Here is a 21,930-nt window from a genome sequence, read left to right on the forward strand (position 1 = left end):
CACACCTACATGTCTGGCTAATTTTAATGTATTTTTTAGAGAGGGGGTCTTGCTATATTGTCCAGGCTGGTCTTTAACTTGAACTTCTGGCCTCAGGAGTTTCTCTCACCTTGTATGTGTGACTTAAAAGTAGTAGTAAATAACCAGAATGAATCAGATTTTATTATAGTCAGCCTTGCTACTAACTTTTAAAAATTGGACATTTCATATCTCTATAAGCTTTTATTTTTCTTTATGGTAGTCATACATAGGCAATTATACTTATTGAAAATATTTTTGGAGAATTAAATACCATCTGATACTATCCTACTAGTAGGATATATAGGATGTTTTTCCTTTCTTACTCTTCCTTATGGATATACAACATGAAAGGCAGTAATTCCTTGTTTTTGTTGCAAATCGTGCTAGTTAGAAAAAGATTTGCAGCTGGTACAGTGACGGGATACATCCATTGCTCTGATGAGGAGAATGTGCTGCTGAATGGAGAAAATCCACTTCTCTGAAAGAGGGAATCCATTACTCTTATAAAACTAGACTCTTCTCATGCACTTTGGGAGGCCGAGGCAGGCAGATCACGAGGTCAGGAGATAAAGGCCGTCCTGGCCAACCCCGTCTCTACTAAAAATACAAAAATTTAGCCAGGTATGATGGCGGGCGCCTGTAGTCCCAGCTACTCTGGAGGCTGAGGCAGGAGAATGACGTGAACACGGGAGGCTGAGCTTGTAGTGAGTGGAGATTGCACCACTGCACTCCAGCCTGGGCAACAGAGTGAGACTCCGTCTCAAAAAAAAAACAAAAAAAAACCTAGACTCTTTGGAGAATGCTTTTTCCTAAGAAAAATATTAAATTAGAATTCAACCACAGAGTTCACAGTAGTAGGTATGAAGTTAAAGTGTCTCAATAGATGAAAATAACTGCTACAACAAACAGACTTGCCTGATAGATGTTAGAGAAGCCACTCTGGTCCTTCCAACTCCGGTTAAGATAAGGAATAAAAAGTTTTTCTGTCCCGACAAGGGAGGTTTTCCAAAAGAACTTCCCATTGAAAGACTAGTTTTGATCGAAGTATAAAAGAAAAGGCTTTTTGTGATAATTGCAACTTAAATTTTCGACTCACTTCACAGTCAATTCAAACATTTTCAATTACATAAAGAATAATAAAAATCACTTAATGTATACCTACTATTTCAAATTAATTAATTTTTATCATTAATTTATTCATTATTTTATTTACCCAAAAATATTTATTGAGATTATACTGTGGGCCAAGTACCACTTTAATTTACAGAAATGATTAACATAGTTCTGTCTTTACTGAGTTAATTTTGTGGTTGGATACAGAGAATAAATGAGCCAATAGCCATGTAGCAATTCAGATGATGAGGAGAGCTGTGGCTTCCAGTCATTCTATTTGAATAAAATTTTTCATCTATTATTTTTCCAAATTTACAATTTCAGTATTCTTGTTTTATAGAAATACATACCGTGTTTTAACTAAACTTGCCTGATGGCGTAGTCTTTGAACCTCTTCTCCTCTCTAATCACATCCTCCTCCCATCTCACACCTAGATTGGGTGATTTATAAATGCTAAAAACCCCAAACAGGTATCTCTAGCCCATATCTCTTTGCTAAACTGCAGGTTCCTATATCCCAATGCTTAGTTAATATCTCCATTTGGTCTACCAAAAGGCACCTCCAAAAGAAAAATGCCGTTTGCTCTCTCAAACCTGTTCTTCCTCCTTTCTCTTCTCCAGCTTGATAAACCTAATCAGATGGAATAATCCAGTACAGGTGCTACACTATATTGGATTGTAAATTCCCTCTTACAGATGGGGCCCATCCAGGCTAATCGGTTTTACTTAGGTTACACAGTAAGACTCAAGGCAAGTTACAAGTCAGTTTTCCCGTCTCATAGAATTCTAGGATACCAGAAAAGAAAAAAGGCACTAGTGAGCATGTATAGCTCTTTTCTGCTTCATAATAGAGCTAGAAGTCTGTGGAATGTAAGAAACTTGCTAGACTGTGGGTACTAGTTTAGTACATCTAAACTACTTTCTTCTACATCTTTGTAAGAATGATAGCCTTTCTAAAAGCAATAGCCACCGTGCAAGGTGCAGTCATAAGGGAGATACAGAAGAATTGCATCAGAGAACAGAAAGCCTGGGTAATGTCAAGGAAGGTCTCACAAAGAATTGGGTTGGAGTTACCTCTGGAAAGACCCACAGGAGTTTTCTAGGATGGGGTGAGGAGTTTTCCATTACGGAGTTGTGGCAGGGTAAGTAAGGCTGTGAGGCCTGCCGTACTGATGTCTTCCTTGTGTGAAGCCCGGCGGGCTCTTTTCCCTTGCACTTTCCTGCATCAGCCCCTAACTCTTTTACAAGTAAGCAGTCCTACAGGATACCAGCAGACCACCAGATGGCTACAAGTCCCTGATATCTAGTACTACCTGGGAAAGAGAACAAAAGTCCCTTATTTCTGACGTAGCACCTCCCCCACCTCCATCCCCAATCTCCAGCCAATTAGCACCAAAAGCCCAAGAAGCTATTAGCTACAAATTCCTGCCTGGGTGGGAGCTGGGTGGCAGGGGGCAGGGACTTCTCTGAGGTCTTGCATGCACAGCTAAGCTCAAGATTTAACTTAAGGTAACCCTTTCCTCATTTTAGTAGTAAAAAGCCCACACCTACGTGGAGATTTGATATGCTAATGGTACGTGTGAACTGTGTTAGAGCATGTAGATACTGAGCGCATGAGTCAATTAGAGGTCAGCCTTTGCACACGTTACCTCACCAGTATTTTATGAATATTCACGTACAGCTCCCATACAAGAAATTCCTTCCAAGGCACTAGATGCAGCCTCACCCTTTGAGCAGCCTGCTCTGCGTCTCACAGTGCACTGCTGCTTTGCAATAAACTTCTTCGCATACTCTTACTTTGAACTTGCTCTCAAAGTCTTTTGTGCCATGAAGTCAAGAACCTGAGATGGCCCACTCACAACAGAGTGAGAGGCAGGTGAAGATACTTAACCTCTCTGCAACGATTGATAATGTTGGAGATTTTGCTTCATCTTGACACTCTTTTCATTCAAAGGCATGCTTCCACAGTTTTCTACTCCATCTCAAATGCTGCATTTTATTCTTAAGGCAAAGCGTCAGTGGTCTTAGTTTTCTCAAGTGATTGAAGTGACATTCTGGAGAATATGTAAACAAATCAAAATCCCTCAAATTTGAATCTACTAAATAACGTAATTACTCTAAATCCTACCCCCTGCAAGCAGCATGGCATGATTTGCCAGGCGGAGAAAATGAAAATGGCTTGATTCAAAGAAACACCTTATATTTTGAAGATGAGAGATCTCTGCCCACCCCCCCACCATTTTAAAGTTTCACTTTGTTAGATCTGAAATTAGGCAGATACTTTTTAGATACACATGCATTTTGTTTTCTTCAGGTTAATAATGAGGTTGTTTTCTGATGCTTTCCTATGAACATGGGGGTTACAAGGAAAAGTCACAGGATCATTATTGCACCATCTGTTCCAGCTGGTTTGTTTTAGTCACGTGCTTTTCAGTGTTCTCAGTGAGCTGTCAACAAACTGCCAATTAATTCTGAGAACCTAACAGGTTGTCAGAGGTTACTATACTGAAAAAGTGAGATTATGACACTGTTTATCATGGGATCGATTACTGCTGATTTACAAACAATTTCCAGAACACTTTCTGTGGATGAGTGAACTTTTAAAGATATAATAATGATATCTTTGGATTCTGTATCTAAAGAGAAATAAAAAGATGATCATGATTCTCTGAGCATACATCGAGAAGAGCCGTTCTTTTTATTTTGGTTACTGTTTGATAACTATATAATTGGATTCAATTGGTTTTCTTAGTGATGTTTCAAACAAGAAAAAAATTACAAGGTCGTTGTTTACAAAAGATGAGCACAGAAACTAGGTTTTGTTCTTTCTCTGGTCTTTTTTGGCTATTACCTCTATACTACTGAGCTCAAATGCCTGTGTGTAATAGAAATCAGAGTTTTCCTAAGGAAAACTGACTTCTGACTATCTGACTTTTAGTATTAGTTCTGTTTAGTTTTATTTGTGATACCACTAAATCATTCCAGCGGTATGATAAAGTTTGCTGAGGTAAAGCATATATGTATATTTATTTTTGTGTAACTTTGTATTACTGAGAGATTTGGGACTTGGAAATCAGGATTATCAATGAAAACAATTAATTATGGTTAATCATATAAGAAATGTAGATGAAAATAGCACAAATAGGTTGCATATACGGCCTTGAAGATTTACCTACTGACTTATTTTTATTGACTTTTAGTGAAATGTAAGGCAGATATTTCTAGCTGATTGCCTTTGGGCAGATAAAATATTTCAGGATAATGTTGATATAAGTCTGAATGCATGGGATCTAACAGAGGCTTTATAAGATTTTTAGTAACCTATTAAAATTCATTGTTAATTTGCTCTATATTTTATAGTGTGTGAAATATTTGTAGTCATATAGAATATGTGTGTGTGTGTGCGTGCGTCTGTGTGTGTCTGTGTCCACACACAAAGAGAAAGAGGAGAGGGAAGAAGAGAAAGAGAAAATGAGCGGGAGGGCAGAGAAAGAACTCTTAAGTGAGCACTTTAAAGAGATTTCTGACCTCACTTGTACCCAGAGTCCGCATGGAAGGAAACTGTTTTCATGCCTCTTTCTTGACTCTCCTGGTGGGCAACAGAAGCAGCAGATGTATTCAGAACCTTGTGGAAAATATCTCTTAACTTGAGCTGCTCCTTTTTGCTTTATTCTTGGCTGTATCTTGGATTTAATATCTTCCATCCAGATGTCTTATAAACAAATATTCACCTCTGAGAAAAGGATTAGGCTATACATCAAAATGACAAAAAAAAAAGGGGGGGGGATGGGTTGCAAATGAAAATATTTAGTTTGCTCAGGTTAGTTTTCAGAAGCTTTGTAGCATCATTGGAAATAGGAATTGCATTAAACGTTATCAGAATGTAAGGAAACGTGATCTTTATTTTATCCTTGAATGCAGAACATTTATGCATTCGTTTATTGTTCAGTAGGTGCCAGGCTATTTGCTAGGCCCAGGAGATGTAATGCTGAAGAAAACAAAAATAAAAGCAAACAATTTCCTGCATTAACAAAGTTTGGAGAAAAAACAAGTTATATAATCCAATGGAGAAGATCAACATTTTTCAAATAATCATGGTTATGATTTATAATTACATCCCTGAAATGAAGGAAAATTGATCTATGGAATGAGTAACTAAAACAAGTCACTCAGGGAAGAGATTCTTGAGCGAGATATCTGATGTGTGAAAGTTTTTTGGTGATAAACGGGGCAGGGGGAAAGGGCCTTATTTCCAGTGGAGAAAATACCTTACAAAAGCCTTGTAGCAGAGACAGGCAAAATAAGTTAAAAAAACTGAATGAAGTTTAGTGTCACAGGAGGTGATATCTAGAGGGAGAGAGAAAAACATAGAGCCCCAACACTAGGAACTTGTCAGCTAGGTCAGGGATTTTGGTTTTTATCTTAAGAGTACATGAAAACATGCTAAAGTTATTAATGAGTGCAATAACATGATCACTCAGGCTCTCATGTGGAGAGTGGACATAAGATGCATATATAGAAATTTGGAAGACTAGCAAGGATGTGGTTGGGGCAGTTTAGGTGAGAAGTGTCTTAACAGCTTGCAATAGAGTGAGGACAGTCAATATGGAGAGGAAGCAAAGTTTAGGAATATATTTAGAAGGTAGATATAAAAGAATTTAGTGATGAGTTTAGAGGGTAAACAAGAGATATCAAAGATGTTTCCTTGGTTTCTGATTTAAGTACACAGATGAATGAAAATCTGGAAAAGTGTGGCGTTATGGGAGGGTGTGCACACTATGAAGGGCTGTTTTTGAAACATGAAGGTGCAACTGTTAAGTAAGCAAGCTATACCATTCTAGAGGTTGAATGTGAAGCAATACATGTAATTAAAACCAGAGATGATGTCAAGATAACCTGGGCTGAACGAATGAAACAGGAATATAGGTGGCTAGCAATGAGATTTGATAAGCCACAATATTTAATGGCAAAATAAAGCAGTAGGCTGAACCTACTAAAGTACTGAGGAGTTTTCACAAAATCTACAGAAACAGAAGAGAGAAATGTTATAAATACCAAAGAAAGTGACACTTTCTTCCAAAAAAAAAAAAAAGGAATGGCCAGCATATGTCTTGTAAGAGTGTATTAGGAATGCCCACTGGTGTGTGTTTGTGTGTGTGTGTGTGTGATTGTGCTGGCTAGCTTTGAAAAAGCTAAAAGTCAGTTTAATGGCCTGATGCGGTCAGAAGTATAACTGAGTGGACTAGGGTAAAAAAATGGATGGAAGGATATATATAACTATTCCAGAAATTCAAAAAGTAGAGGAGAGAAATTACCTTAAAACATAGGCCATTTACATCTGTCTAAAGATGGAAGAAAATAATTGGGAAAGGGAGTTGAAAATTCAGTCAAGAACCAGACTCAGGGGCTCATGCCTGTCACCTCAGTGCTTTGGGAGGCCACAGCAGGAGAAGCACTTGATACACCAGGAGTTCAAGACTAGCCTGGACAAGACAGTGAGACCCTGTCTCTGAAAAGTAAAAATAAAACATTAACTGAACCTGATGGTACACACTTGCCATTCTACCTACTGGGGAGGCTGAGATAGGAGGGTCATTTATGGTGCCATTGCACTCCAGCCTGTGTAACAAAGTGAGACCCTGTCTCTAAAACGAACCCAAAATACAGCATAGAGCAATGTTAATCAGTTGATTACATTTCTCAAGAAGTCAGACATAACCGATTGACTTTGGCAGAAGAAAAACTCCTCTCTGTCACAGTAGGGAAGGAGGTGTGTTGACGAAAGTGATAAAGCAGGAAATACTTGAACTTGAAGTTTAGATTTGTATGTTTGGAAAGGACTTAGTATTTATACAATAATAAGTTTATGCCATTTTACAACTTATTTATATACAAAAACATAGAAAGGCTGAAGTAGCGCTTTTAGTTTAAAGCAGTTGTAAAGCAATTTTCTAGGAAATGCCTTTTTAAATACTGAAAAAGTACATTAGTAACTAAATATAATCCACCTGCATAGCTTCTGTTGTACTCAGTTTGTTTATTAAGTACTGCCTATCATAGACTATCTTATTAACTTCTCATCAATATTTCCCAGTGAATTATAATAAGTCTATTAATATTTGTTCATCAAACATACTCAAATAAAAGTTTAATATTTATATATTAATAATTGAGGCCGGGCGCGGTGGCTCAAGCCTGTAATCCCAGCACTTTGGGAGGCTGAGACGGGCGGATCACGAGGTCAGGAGATCGAGACCATCCTGGCTAACATGGTGAAACCCCGTCTCTACTAAAAATACAAAAAACTAGCCGGGCGACGTGGCGGGCGCCTGTAGTCCCAGCTACTCGGGAGGCTGAGGCAGGAGAATGGCGTGAACCCGGGAGGCGGAGCTTGCAGTGAGCTGAGATCCGGCCACTGCACTCCAGCCTGGGTGGCAGAGCAAGACTCCGTCTCAAAAAAAATAAAAATAAATAAATAAAATAATTGTATTCTGTACAGATAATTAGAAAATTAAGTATAATGCAATATTTTCTCTATTTCCCCTTTTCTTTCAACACTTTTTTATTAACTCTTTTCTTACCACATTTTTATCAGTCCCTATATTTCTTCTTATTTCATATTTTGTCTGAATAAAAAAAGTATTTGTTATGATCAAAGGAATAATCTGTATTTGGAGATACTTACTTCTCATTTCCCTTGGCAACTACCAGCAAGTTTTCATTAGATTAAGGAAATTTATACTTGATATTAACTATTTCATGATACATGTTTTTCAATATATAATTCATTTTCTCTGATTCCTTGCAATTTTACTTTTGACAGGTGAAAAGCAGTAAGGATGTTTAAGTGCTGCTCAGTTGTCTTGGTTCTTGGATTCATTTTTCTGGAGTCAGAAGGAAGGTCAACAAAAGAAGGAGGATATGGCCTTAAATCCTATCAGCCTCTAATGAGATTGCGACATAAGGTACAGTCAATATTCTGAATCTGCTCGTAGTGCCTGCCAATTATAAACTAAGCTATTCATTTTCTGGTTTATTATTCACTTAGGTGCACTTACCTGAGAATATACTTTCAGTAGTTTCCATATGATTTTTAAAATGCACATTTTAATACATGAAATAGCAGTAAATTTGGAAATTTACAATTTCAAGATCTACTTCTTGACAAAGAATAGAGATGGTCCATTAAAAACATAATTATTAGAATTTACATAGAGTAATACTAATAAATTTATAAAGAAGTAAATATAAAACCCAATCTACCAGATAATTTATATTACTCACATATTAATTGTGATTTTAGAAGATTTTAAACTAAATAAGTGTTATGTCCTATGCTTAGCTTTATTATAAGATAAACACAAAGTTATCTACATCGTCTGAAGATATATAGGTTGGCAAAGGATTTGTTTCCATAGAAATTATTAGAAAATTTCATAATATGGGATTTTCTAATGTTGGGCAAATACTCTACTTTTTATGTTAAATGTTTTGAAGTATAAAATAAACTGATATTTAGGCATATAGTAAATTATAAACATTAAATACTTATGATAAATTAAGCTAGTGTTTTATTTTAATAGCAGTCCATGATACTGAAAATAATATTCTAAACTTTTTATTAAATCACATAATATTTTATAATACATTTTTGATTTTTAAGAAAGAAAAAACATCAAAAATAACATACTAATTATGGGAGAAAACTTTATTTATCTGTAACATTTCTTATTCAACTTGTCTATAAGAAAGACTTTTGAAATAAACAAATAGATTTCTTTTTCCTTTGGAATTAATATATGCATTTACACTGTATATATTTTTGCTGAAATTATTTTGTAAGTATCAAATATTTTGATAAAATAGTCAATCTTTACTGGGACTTTTGTGTACCAGACATTAAGCTAAGCTCTTCAATGTATTATCTGATTTAATCTTCAAAACAATCTTATGAAGAAGTAACTATTTTCATTTTATAGGCAATAAATTAAGTCATAGAAGGGTGAAGGAATTTTCTAAATGCACACATTTATTAAATATATTAATTGGTATAAAATGAAGGATAGATTCGATAGCCAACAAAAAAAGAAGTATAATGTAAAAATATACTTTAGTATCAAAATCATTGTAAAAATTCAGTTACATGTGAAAATAAATAAGTTTTTAAAGTTTCTAGTCTTGACATATGCAATTGGAGAATTGCCCTTGACCTACCACTGTTCCATTATCATTGCTTTCTCCTACCTCATGGACTAATAATCAGTTTTATCCTCAGCCGCAGTTTAGAAATAAATAACTTAAAGTTCTCAGAACACATTATTAATACAGTAATTTGGTACATATTTTTATGTACCCATTGAATATTTATTCTGTGCTGTTTGTCTGCCCTAAATTATATGTCTTGAAATGAGGAATTATGCTTTACTTTCACAACCTTTTATTTCTGGCACCATGAACATAAAAGACACTGTTTAATTAAATCAATGGCAGAAAAATGACAGGTAGAATGCATGATGATGCTTTTCTGATTATTCCCTTGCTAAATATCATACCACTGGTTTTAATGTGTTAGTATATATATTTATAAACAAACTATTTTCTATTGAGTTTGGATGCTAAAGAAAAACTTAAGTGTTGAGATTTAGTAAAGCTTTAAAGAAATAACACAGTGAGTTAAACTTGTTTGAGAAGCAGTAATACCTACCAAAAATCATGTAAGCCACCTTCTACTCTTTTATATATCTGCATGTCTTTACCACTAAATAGTTAGAAATAATATATGACTGTTGACTTTAAAAGCAGAGACAGAGAGTTGGCTTTAAAAGCAAAGACAGAGAATGCCTGGTCATACCTAACTTTCAAATAGCTTTGAGCAGAGATGAGATTTGGTGAATGTGTGTGTGTCTGTTTGTGTGAGAAAGTGGATGTTTGACAGGAATGACTAGGAATCCTGGGTTGTAGAAGTCCCTGTAAAAACCCCATCTTATACTTTGTACTCGTTGTCAACCCTCATATTCAGTCCTCAGGAATTATCTTCTTTTCTCTGACACCTTGAAGATTGTATTAGAGCTTTTATGTTTGTTTGTGTCAGTCAAGACTAGGATCCCGGAAATTTCTGGCCTTCCTTTTCCCACTGATTCCCATTATGAACCCATTGGGTTCATACATCACCTTATTGGTGAGACCTTACCAAACCATGATTGAAAATGGAAAGCCAAAAACATTCCCTATCAATTTCTTTGATTTGTTTTCATCCACAAAACTCAACACCATTTGTCAAGACGTATATTTTACTTATTTTTTAGTTTGTTGGATGTTTTCTTTCATTAGGATGTGAACTACTTTTTGTCTTGCTCCAGAACAAGGATAGTATTGGGCACATGGTACATGTTCAATAAATATATGGCGAATGAATGACTTTATCAAATGGCTATAATAAGACTGAGAACAAATAACATGTGTATCATATATACATATATATTTTTTATTTATATAAGTAGTTATTAATTAAAATAAGTAAAATTTCTTATTTATCAGAATAAAGTCAACAGTATAATACTTCAAATTTTAAAAATAAATTATTTTAATAGCATCATATAAATTAATTTTCTCCTATTCATTATTTTTAACCTATATGATTTATTTAAACTATAAAAATGTACATATTTATATTTTTAAGACAAATAATGCAAAATCCATTTGGATTATATTTTGCTAATGTTAAATATTCCTTATTGACTAGAAAAGTATAAAATAAATAATACACAAAATAGATTTCCAGGTCTGATAAATCATGTTTTACATTTTTCCTAGAAGAATGTAAGTACTTTGAGTCTGAACGAATAGATAGAGAGCTCATTTTTACCAAATATTTGTGTGCCAGCCATATAATGGATCCAATTTTGGAATCAAAAAGGAAAATATGAGACCTGTTTGTCAGATTACATTGAAATATTGTAGATACAAATATAAACATATGCAGGCATGTCATTTACAACTATAAACATAAATATAATTGAAAATTTGTCTGTATCTTGAAATAAAAATGAATGACACAAGAATGTATCATGCTCATTATAGAAATCTTACTTATAATGCACAGATAAGAGAGGAAGCCGATCATATGTTTTATCCCATGTGTTTACTCAACAAGCATGTATGGAATGTCATATGTAGGAATTCATTCACTCTCTAGATTTGTAAAATACAATTACTAAATCCAAATTCCAAAAGAGGATTTTATTTACTACTTCAACTTAAACATTGCATACTCATATCATGCTAGGTGGTTTTATATACATTAATTGTTGTAATTTATGTAATAATCCTGGGATGTAGGGAATATTATTCCTGTTTATTCACATGACTTCATTAAAACCCAGAGAGGTAAAGTAAGTTTCCCAAGGACAAGAGAAAACGACAGAACTAATGAGATCATTAAAGGCAGGTAAAAGCAAAGGTAGGACAGACATAGGGAAGAAAAGGGCAGAAAATAAATAAAGACAATGATGATAGTAAACAAAATGACATTGACCTCAGGAGAAATATCTTATGTTCTTTCAGTTTGTTTCTCTTGTTCCTCCATAAGCACAACCATAGAATCCCCATGTCCATTTCTGAAATGAATGTCTTCTCCTGATGGTTGTGCAGTCCTCATTAGGCCAACCTCCCAATAAAGACTCACTGGGAAGCAATACTTAACCATCCTCATTGCAGGTCTGTGACCCAAACTCTGTGTGTGAGCACAGTGTAGTAACTATTGACAGTCTTGTGCATTTGTGAGAAAGTTCCTTGGACACTCGCAAATTTTGAACCGTCTTTGGAATGAGTGTACTCAGAGTAGCCATGATGAACTTGACTTAACATGTCGCCAGGCATTGACTGTATAGCAGGTACTCTGTTAGCTATATTCCATACATTAGGTTACTTAATTATATGAATATTCTCATGGCATAAGTGATTTTTTTGCTATTTTTGTAAATGGGGAAACTGGAGTTCACAGATATTTACTAATTACTTAATGTCACAGCTGGAAAGCCAGACAGCAGTATCTGGAAATGCACAGTCTCAATAACTTAATCGAAGTTACAGAATGAGTACTTTTGTGGTAATATGGCCTGTACGCAATGTATTTCCTGTTCTCCCCACTTTCATGTGATAGTAACATAGGCTTACATGTCTTGGCACTTTTGTGCTTGGATAGGACCATGTGTCTAGTTCTGGCCAATGAGTTGGGAGCAGAAGTGCCATGAAGTGCTTCTGGGCTGAATTATATCATAATTCACATTGGATCACAATTGTAAAATCTTCTAGAACTCTCTTTTTTTCTGAAGCATTGCAAACAGCATCTGGTCAAGGTGGGGGCTTCTTAACTATTCCAAACTGCCTAAATAACTATTAGGAGTACAATATCCTGACAACTAGAGATTGTCGTGGAATAAGAAGTGAAGGGTTTTAAATCACTTCACTTTGTACATCATTGAGATTTGGGAGTTGTTGGTTATTTCTTTAAAACCTTAGCTTTGTCTGCAATCAAGACAGAACTAGGACTTAAACTCACATCACCTTGTTACAGACCCTGTGTTCCTTTTTTCTTTACCATTTGGGGTCCCTGTTTCGTTTCTACTCTTGGCCTTTTCTTATTCTCATTTCTCCATTATCCCTTTTTTCTTACTACTTGCTTGGTTGTAATTTTCCATCCCAGTTTAATCTCTGGCTATATTTATAACGATGTAATATGTATGTATTAATAGTTCAGCGTATTAACATGTATCTAATTGGTTGCTGGTAAATCCTTTTGGGGTCAGTAACATAGCTTACAACCTTTTCTCTTACCTACAGTGCTGATCACATGCTGCATTGTTTGCTGATGATCATAATCAAAGTCAGACTTGAGGGAAGATCTTACGAGGACAGACAAGAGTGTTCTTTGAGTATACCTAGTGGCACCACTTAAAGTCCTTAAAATGTTTTTATCTCTATTTAACCAGACACTACTATGTCCAACTTTGTAATGCAGAGCTACCCCTACAAATCTAAATTGACTTATGGTTCCCTGACTTGCTAAATCAAAATGTTTATCTGTGAGGGTAGCTACTGAGTAAAAGGGGCAAAGAGTGTACATGATTTAATAATTCCTAAGAGGGTTGCTATTTATGATAGTACAGTATAATTCAAAGAATTCCTTTGTGGGATGTGATTTTTTTAACTTTTGATATTAAAAGAGTGATAGATGTGGATTGTTGAAAACTGGCACTAGAGAACTCTAGGGAAAGAGACAAACATTAAAGAAAACATCAAAACTTTTGACTGCTTAGAGGCTGTGAACCTTCAGGCCGATTCAGGAACATTAATTCCTGACAGAAAAAAAAATTTGCTCTCCCTTCTGAAATATGTGATTGCTGGCAGCATATTCAAGAAAAGTCTTTAAAATGTTAATGTATTTTGCAGAGGTCGGGAAGCAATGTGGACCACCATCTGAGAGCAAATATGTCCATGGTGAGAGGAGTTAAAAGAATATTAGTTAAAGAATGAATTAACTAAATAGTAAGGATTATACTAATTAATATATTGATATGTTTGTTCTGCATATACCAAAAAGGCTGAATATTATCGATAAATCTCATAATTTTTTCTGATAAAATAAATTATGTTTGAAAAATTTATTTTTTTACTGACAAATTATATCTCATCTTTAAATGGCACCATCCTATCCCTATTTTTGTGATTGTGCAAGAACTATTGAAGAATAATGAAAAAATCAGTCCTAGGTTAACAAGATCAAAGTGCACATAATAGTCCCATATTTTTTATAGATGGGAAAAATGAATCTAAGAAATATTTGAGTTTCAGCAAAAATGCTTTCACGGTCATTTAAGAGGCCTAGGCAAAAATCTAATCATGAGGATGTTTGAAAAAGTTTCAGTTATGCCAGATGAATAAGTTCTGGATATCTAATATACAGTATGGAGGCTATCATTAACACTATTGTATACTTGAAATTTGTTAATAGGGTAGATCTTAAGTGTTCTCACCACACAAGCATACAGAAAGGAAATAAATGGTAAATATGTGAGGTAATGGATATGTTAACTGATGGTGATGATCATTTCAGAATGTATATGAAACATCAAGTTGTACATTTTAAATATATACCATTTTCTGTCAGTTTTACCTCAATAAATCTGAGGAGGGGAGAAAATATTAAAAGCAACTCGTTTTATTACAAATACTCTCTACCTGGATTACCCATAGGCTAGATGCTTTTTTATTGTTAAAATTATCATGCTAATTGCCTGAAAGGAACTCTGTGTTATAATGATGATTCCGTTGACAAGGGGTAGTATTGTTTTTTAACTGAGCTCCTCTGTTCTCTTTTCACCTTTCAAGCTCTAGTCAGGAAGGGAAACATTTAAGCAAGCTTTACTCCAGTGAGTGACTGAATAATATCAAGAATTGTGAAAGGTCTGAGATTTTAATCCTCTTTGCAAGCTCTTAAGATAGCCTGTCACACATAGTTTCATGAGTAGTGATAGAAAACAAAAGACTCCTGGGTCAAAGACAAAGGGCAGTTCATTCTTCACAGTAGTAGCGGTAGCCAGTGTCATCATTTGGGCTAGTTTTGTAAGCCCAGTTTCCACAGGGCAATGCAGGTTACACTAGTGCACACCATAGAGTATGTTATACGAGAAGACCTGTGAGTTGAAGAACACCAGGTTTGTTGTATGAGCCTGTTTGTTCTTTGCTCTAGAGAAAAACATTCTCTTTATTATAGGGGACAGTAAGTGGTCATTTCCTTTGTTCCAAGTGGAGATACAATTTCCATCTTACAAGGCTGTGAATACAGTAGCCTTTTGCTTAAGAGAGAGACATTTTCTGTATGTTCCAAGACTTTGCTATATAAGCATCCTTGAATAGAGAGATGGTCCAGAACAAATGGAGGTTACTGTCTCTGCTCACAAGATGTGCAGAAACATTAGAGACCCATGGAGAAGTGGCTACCAATACACATTGAGAGTACCACCTATTACATACTGAAGGTCACAATTGCCACTAAATACATTTGCTTAAGGTCGAAGCTAAAATGCTGTGTGCACAGAGTAATCTGAAAACAAGATACTTGTTTATAGCTTCATTCTAACTTTTACCTAGTTTTGTCCTTTTAAGAGTTTTAAGAAAATGCAAAGTTTTGTTGATCTTTGAATGTGTTGTTTGTATGTATATTCCTTCAGGACAACTTTATTTGCTATTCTAGAGAAAACTGGCATTCAATGGACTGAATTGCTTTGCTTAAATAAAGCAAGTAAATAAAGGGATATATCTGACTTCTAAAATTCTCAAGATAAAGACCTACTACAGAAAATGGTCTTTTGATCTTTGACAATGCATTCCCAAAACAATATTATTATTATAGCTCTGTAGGTGGTATGCAAAATCAGTTGCTCTTTTACACCTTTATGACCCTACGTTAAAATATTTTGCTTAAAGCTTTAAAAGTAACCATAACTTGACAAAATAGAGCTGCTTTCCTTTGCAAGTTTGAAGTTTTGAAATGCTAAAGTGTTGCATTATTATTCTATTCACATCTATTCGACACAAATAAGTCAAAGTAGGCAAATAAAGTCAAATGTGTATAGTATATTAAAGCCAAGCTTCTCAGGAGTCCAGAACACTCCAATTATGTGCCAGCCTTAGGCACATACGATGTTTTCTACCACCCAAATACAAATTTTCAAGTGACCTGAAACACAACACTTTCTCTTACCCCACTCCCTCTTTCTATATTGTGTGTGTGTATATATATAACAAAATATACATAATTGTTTCAATAGTTGAAAAACTATGTGGATTTACCCTTGTTTCCAGGAAGAGTCACTGATCCTTTTACAAATAAAGAAGCATCAGAATATTAGGACGTAGGTGAGTTAAGCAGGTTACTGTTTAATTATTTATTTTCTGTTGGACTTCCAAAGTCTTTTTACCATTAGATCGCTTTGTCTTTTCTCACAATTTCTGTGGAAACAGTAGTGCTAGATCGTAATGATTAGCTAAAGAAAAACAATCAACACACCTGAATCTGCATTAATTAAGCACTTTGCAAAGTGCTTCCACTTATTCAAAAAATAAAATATAGGTGTGGTTGTTTTCAAGAGGCCTCTATGTGGATACTCCAAACATGTATATGTAGGAAAAAGGGTTATGAGTTAAAAATAGGTGAATCAGTAAAGATATGTTTTCTAATCATTGATATTGATCCATTGGCAAGTTGGCTTTTGCTGTCACTCCTTCAATGTGTGAATTAATTCTAAGTTATTTTCTGCATGTTTTATTATTAAAAATTCCATTGTGACTTCAATTAACAAAGCTCTGTGTTACAAATGAAAAGAAATATTCTGGTTTATGAGCTTGACATTCAGCATGTTTAAGAGATTAAAAACCCTACAGTACACAAGCCACAACTGAAAGGATTTTATTTGTAACTAATATTACTTATTCCATTATTTCTTACCTTAGTTCTTTTGCATATGAACTGAGTTTTATAAAATAGTAGAAATTTCTATTTTTTAAAAAATGTAATACAAATGGGAAAACAAAGAGCCTGAGAGGCAGAGATTTTTAAGTTGGTGATGACACAGCCAGACACTTTTCAGCTGAGAATAGAACCCCAGATTTTCTGTCTTCCAGAACCGTTGTTTTCCTTTAAAGTTCTCTCCCCCAAATTAACACTTTTCTTTAAGTTCAGCTTTTAACAATGAAAAATGCACATTCACTCAATATTTCAGCAAATATTTATTAAGTACCTACTACTCGTGAAGTACTGAATAAAACAGTTCAAATCAAGTTCTTAAATACACAGCTTGACTTGCCCTGACTGCTGTTGAAACAAACATCTCCAATGAATTAACTGAAAACATACTTCAAAACCTTATTTAGATGTGCAACAGAGGGATAGTTCTTCAGGGGGAGCCAATGCAAAGTTTGCTTTATAGGAGGTAGTCTACAAGAAAATAAATGCCAGTGATTAAGTATGTTTGCCAGACTGGTACAAGAAAAGCATGCTTAGTCTAAGACATTGAACTAGCCACCTGGCTGTCTGAAGGCAATTGTGTGTTTATCAGCTGTGTTTGTAAAAACCATGGCCCCTTTCAAAGCTGAGTCTGTTACTCATAATACAGTCAGTAAGTAGAAACACCCAACAATAAATATCTATTTCCAACAGGCTGTCAAAATCATGCTCTCATATGTTATCAGAAATGCCAGCAGTGTGGTTTGTTTTCTCTTGAGTTAAGGGCCTCTTTGCTCTTTCTCACTGCTTTTTTCTAAAACAAGCATTGTTTTCAGAGAATTTTAGGTTCACAGCTAAATTGAGCAGAGTACAAAGAGTCACTCTATACCCACTCCCCCACACATGCACAGCCCTCTCATTATTAACATCCTGTATCAGAGTGGTACATTTACAGTCAATGAATCTACACTGAATACACCTTATTATCACCCAAAGTCCATAGCTTGTAATAGAGTCACTCTTTGTGTTTTATATTCTAAGGATTTTGACAAATGTATAATGACATGTATCCACCACTATAGTATCATACAAAACAGTTTCATTGCCCTAAATATCTGTGCTTTGCCTCTTCATCTTTCATTTTCACCAAACATCATATAGTTGGAATCATACAGTATATACCTTCTGAGACTGTCTTCTTTCATTTAGTAATATGCATTGAAGTTTTCTCTATGTATTTTCATAGTGCAATAGCTCATTTATTTTTAGTGCTGAATAATACTACATTTTCTGAATGTACCACAGTTTGTTTTTACATTCACTACTAAAGGACATCTTGTTTACTTCCAAGTTTTGCCAATTATGAGTAAAGTTGCTATAAACATCTCCATGCAGATTTTTCTGTGGACATACATTTTCAACTCTTTTGGGTAAATACCAAGGAGCATGATCGCTGAATCATATGGTCAACATATGTTTAGTTTACTAAGAAACTGCCAAACTGTATTCTACAGTGGCTGTACAATTTTTCATTCCCACTAGCAATGAATGAGAGTTCCTATTGCTCCACTATCCTCACCAACATTTGGTGTTGTCGGTACTTTGCATTTTGGCTATCCAAATGGTGGATGCTATAGTTTTAATTTGCTATTCCCTAGTGATATAGGATGTTTAATATCTATGAAAACAGAAAATGTATTTTGTCAATTGTGTATCTTTAATGATAGTGTCTGTTCAGCTCTTTTGCCCATTTTATAATTGGGTTGTCAGTTTTCTTTTTGTTGTGTTTATCAAGTTCATTGTATATTTTGGGTAACAGCCCTTTATCAGATATATCTTTTGTAAATATTTTTTCTCAGACTATAGTTTGTCTTCTCATTCTTTTGACAGTGTTTATTTCTATAGAAGAAATTTTTAATTTTAATGCAGTCCAGCTTATCAATTATTTCTTTCATGGACTGCGCCTTTGGTGTTATATTTAAAAGGTCATTACCATACCAATGGTTATCTAGATTTGCTCCTACGTTATCTTATTTTTTGTGGATCATAAATTTATTGTGAATACATTCTTGCCAGGACAGGCATAACATTTTTATTGAAAAGTGTTTGTATTCTATGTTAACAATACAAACTATGAATAATTCATTTAAATTAATGCTGAGACTCTCACATTTGATTCTGCCTGAAACAATAGTTTTACACAGTTGGACATTTTATATACTTTAATATTTCTTCAATTCAATTATTTTCCTTTTCTTAAATCCTTTGGATTTATGTAGACACTTAGTGTGCTATAATTAACAAAACTTATTGTATGTTTCAAAATAGCTGAAAGAAAATATTTAGAATGCTACTACACAAAGAAATGATAAATGTTCGAGATGATAACTATCCCAGCTATCCTGATTTGATTACGTGTTGTATGCATGTATCAAACTATAATATGCACCTAAAAAATTATACAATCACGTCCTACTAAAGAGAAAAAGAAGCAAAAGATCTTCTATTTTATCATCTTTAAGTTTTATAGTTTTGTTTTTTGCATTTAGTTCTATGATCTTTTTTGAGTTAATTTTTGTGAAGGATTTAAAGTCTGTGTGTGTATTCTTTTTGTTGCTGTTTTTGCATGTAGAAGTGCAGTTGTTCCAGAAACATTTGTTGAAAATACTATTTTTGCTCGATTGTATTGCTTTTGCAACTTTTTCAGAGATCAGTTGGTAATATTTATGTGATTTTATTTCTGGACTCTCATTATGTTCTATTGATATGTTTGTCTGTTCTTTCACCAATACCAGACAGTCTTATTTACTATAACTTTATATAATAGTAAGTCTTGAAGGTTAATGTTGCTAGTCCTCTGATCTTGTTCTTTTCTTTCAATATTGAGTTGACTATTCTGGGGCTTTTGCCTGTCTAACCTTAGAATCAGTTTATTGATAGCCACAGATAACTTTCTGGGGTTTTGACTGGGATTTCATTGAATCATTTTGCATTCACTCATTGCATCCCAATCATTTTTCATACAATGGACAGTCCAGATGTGGCATGCATATTCTCTCAGTCTTGAGCAAAAGTGTATATTTTTGCAAAATACATCAATATATAGATGCATGAAGATATGGAATGTCATCATCCCCTCAAACATTTCTCTCAGGCCTTTTCTCTGTCAATCCCTGCTTCCATTTCTTCTAGGGCAACCCATGTTCTGATTTTTTTTTTTAACTATGATAACATTTTATCTGTTTTAAAATTTTCATGTAAATGGGATCATACCATACAGCAGATTTATGTAATATGTTTTCCACTCAGAATAATATTGAGATTCATCTATGCCATTTTGATTATCAGTAGTGCATTCCTTTTTATATATCTAGTTAGAGGACTACTACCCAGTGTAGATAACTGCATTTTTTGTTTTTTGGTTATTTTTGTCTTCAGTTCCTTTTACTATGATGGAAACTGGATTGGGATTCTTATAAATAAAACTGCTATGAACATCCTTATGCAATATTTTTGTGGTTATTGCAGTTTCCCTTGGGTCAATACTAGGAGTGGATTGCTGACTCATAGTGCAGGCATTGTTACTAATAAGAAACTACCAGAACTTTTTCTATAGATGTACAATTTCACATACCCAATAGCAATGTATGAAATTTCCAGGTGGTCCACATTTTTGGCAATATTTGCTGTTTCGGTCTTTTTAATTTCAGACATTCTGGAGATTGTGTAGTGTTATCCATTGTAGTTTTAATTTAACTTTCTTGTTAACTAGTAACTTCAAGCTTTTTTCTTTCGCATTCTGACTTTTCATAAATTTTCCTTTGTGAAGTGTCTACTCGAATCTTTTGCCATTGTTGTAAATTGTTTTCCTTTTCATTTTTAAGTTGTTGAAGTGCTTTACATTTTATTAACACTATAAAGTATATATAATTATTTATAGAAATGCTTATTTTATATCATTGTAAAATTTTAAGCTAATTAAAGCTACTGTTTTCCAGTTTAATATAATTTTATAGAAAACAGTGTTGATTATGACAATAAAAGGTCCATACTTGGACAGAAATTTTAAACATTTAGTAATAAATTAATTGAAAGTTATAACTTGATACAAGTTACATATGATTAAAATAATTGTATATCTTATTGAAATGCACTTAAATATTACATATACACACAAATATATACATGTACACACATAGATATATACACACCATGTTTATTTCACTAATGTTTCATTGCTAAAAAAAGTAGAAATTCCTCTTCTCTATTGCAGTCAATTTATCAGCCACTAAGGATAATCAGTTACACCCAATTTAAGATTTAAAACAGTACTTCCCTGATATATTATCCCTATAACTCATTTATCTGAGAAGATTAACTATACGCAAACTAGAAATGGCAGAAATAACACTGAAAAAAGTAAATTAAATCTCTAGGAAAAGCAATAGTATAAAAAGATGTAACTCTTGTAATGAGAAGATATCTCTTGCTTTATCATCTTGTATTTTAGATTTTAACAAGTCTTAAAAACAAACTACTATTTCATCTTAAAGAATAAAACAACAAAGGATAACGAATCCTACTGAGTTCTGCATTTCTGTAGGTATGATGGGTAGCAAGTGTTAATATAGATTCAGTCATGTATCACTCATTGTATCACTTTCATTTCATCAATTGAATGTTGTTAACTTTAAAAAAATTTTGTATTAATCCCATAACTTTATTTTTGATTTATAGTTATATAGGAGATATATGTGAACATCTTTTATAACCTATAGTAAACTTGTTCATACTTAAGCAATATTATTTTGGAAAAAAATTAAAGCTACATTACTTGTCCACAAGAACTATTTCTTTCCTTTGAATGGAGAACACACATTAGTCAAGTTGTAGAGATACTAAGGGAAAGAGTATGTAGACATCTATGAGTCACTGCACCAGATTTCTAGTTTCCATTCTGTTTTATGTTGAGCTTTAAGGTTACTTGGGTATGACCAAGAAATGATACAGGAAAATGCAAGACAAACAGAAGGTTGAGCAGCAAGCCCTTTTGATTGCCTACTCCCATTTCACCTAAAGCATTTCTGATTATATGTCTATTATAATATATATGTAATAAATATATTATTTATATTTATATATTGTGACTCATGAGTTTTGTTGGAGGAGAATGTTTTCATTGCTTAAGAAAAGTTGAATTATTGGATGATTGTTCTTAAGGTTCTCCTACAACAACCTAGTGATTTGTGAATTTTGATTTCAAATGTTTTTAGCTAGTTCCATAAATTAAG

At 34.0% G+C, this 21,930-nt stretch overlaps 1 protein-coding gene across 3 annotated transcripts in view; it reads left to right on the forward strand.

The window, feature by feature from the left end:
- Positions 1–21,930, forward strand: part of FSTL5 (follistatin-like 5) — an 817,862-nt gene that overhangs the window by 44,169 nt on the left and 751,763 nt on the right. For all 3 annotated transcript variants that reach the window (XM_011959691.1, XM_011959692.1, XM_011959693.1), the window contains exon 2: positions 7,958–8,099. In XM_011959691.1, the coding sequence (XP_011815081.1) occupies positions 7,974–8,099 (126 nt within the window). In that variant the 5' untranslated portion in view covers positions 7,958–7,973. The remainder of the gene's footprint in view (positions 1–7,957; positions 8,100–21,930) is intronic.

Source organism: Colobus angolensis, unplaced genomic scaffold, assembly GCF_000951035.1.
Source record: "Colobus angolensis palliatus isolate OR3802 unplaced genomic scaffold, Cang.pa_1.0 Scaffold5, whole genome shotgun sequence".
Taxonomy (NCBI): Eukaryota; Metazoa; Chordata; class Mammalia; order Primates; family Cercopithecidae; genus Colobus; species Colobus angolensis.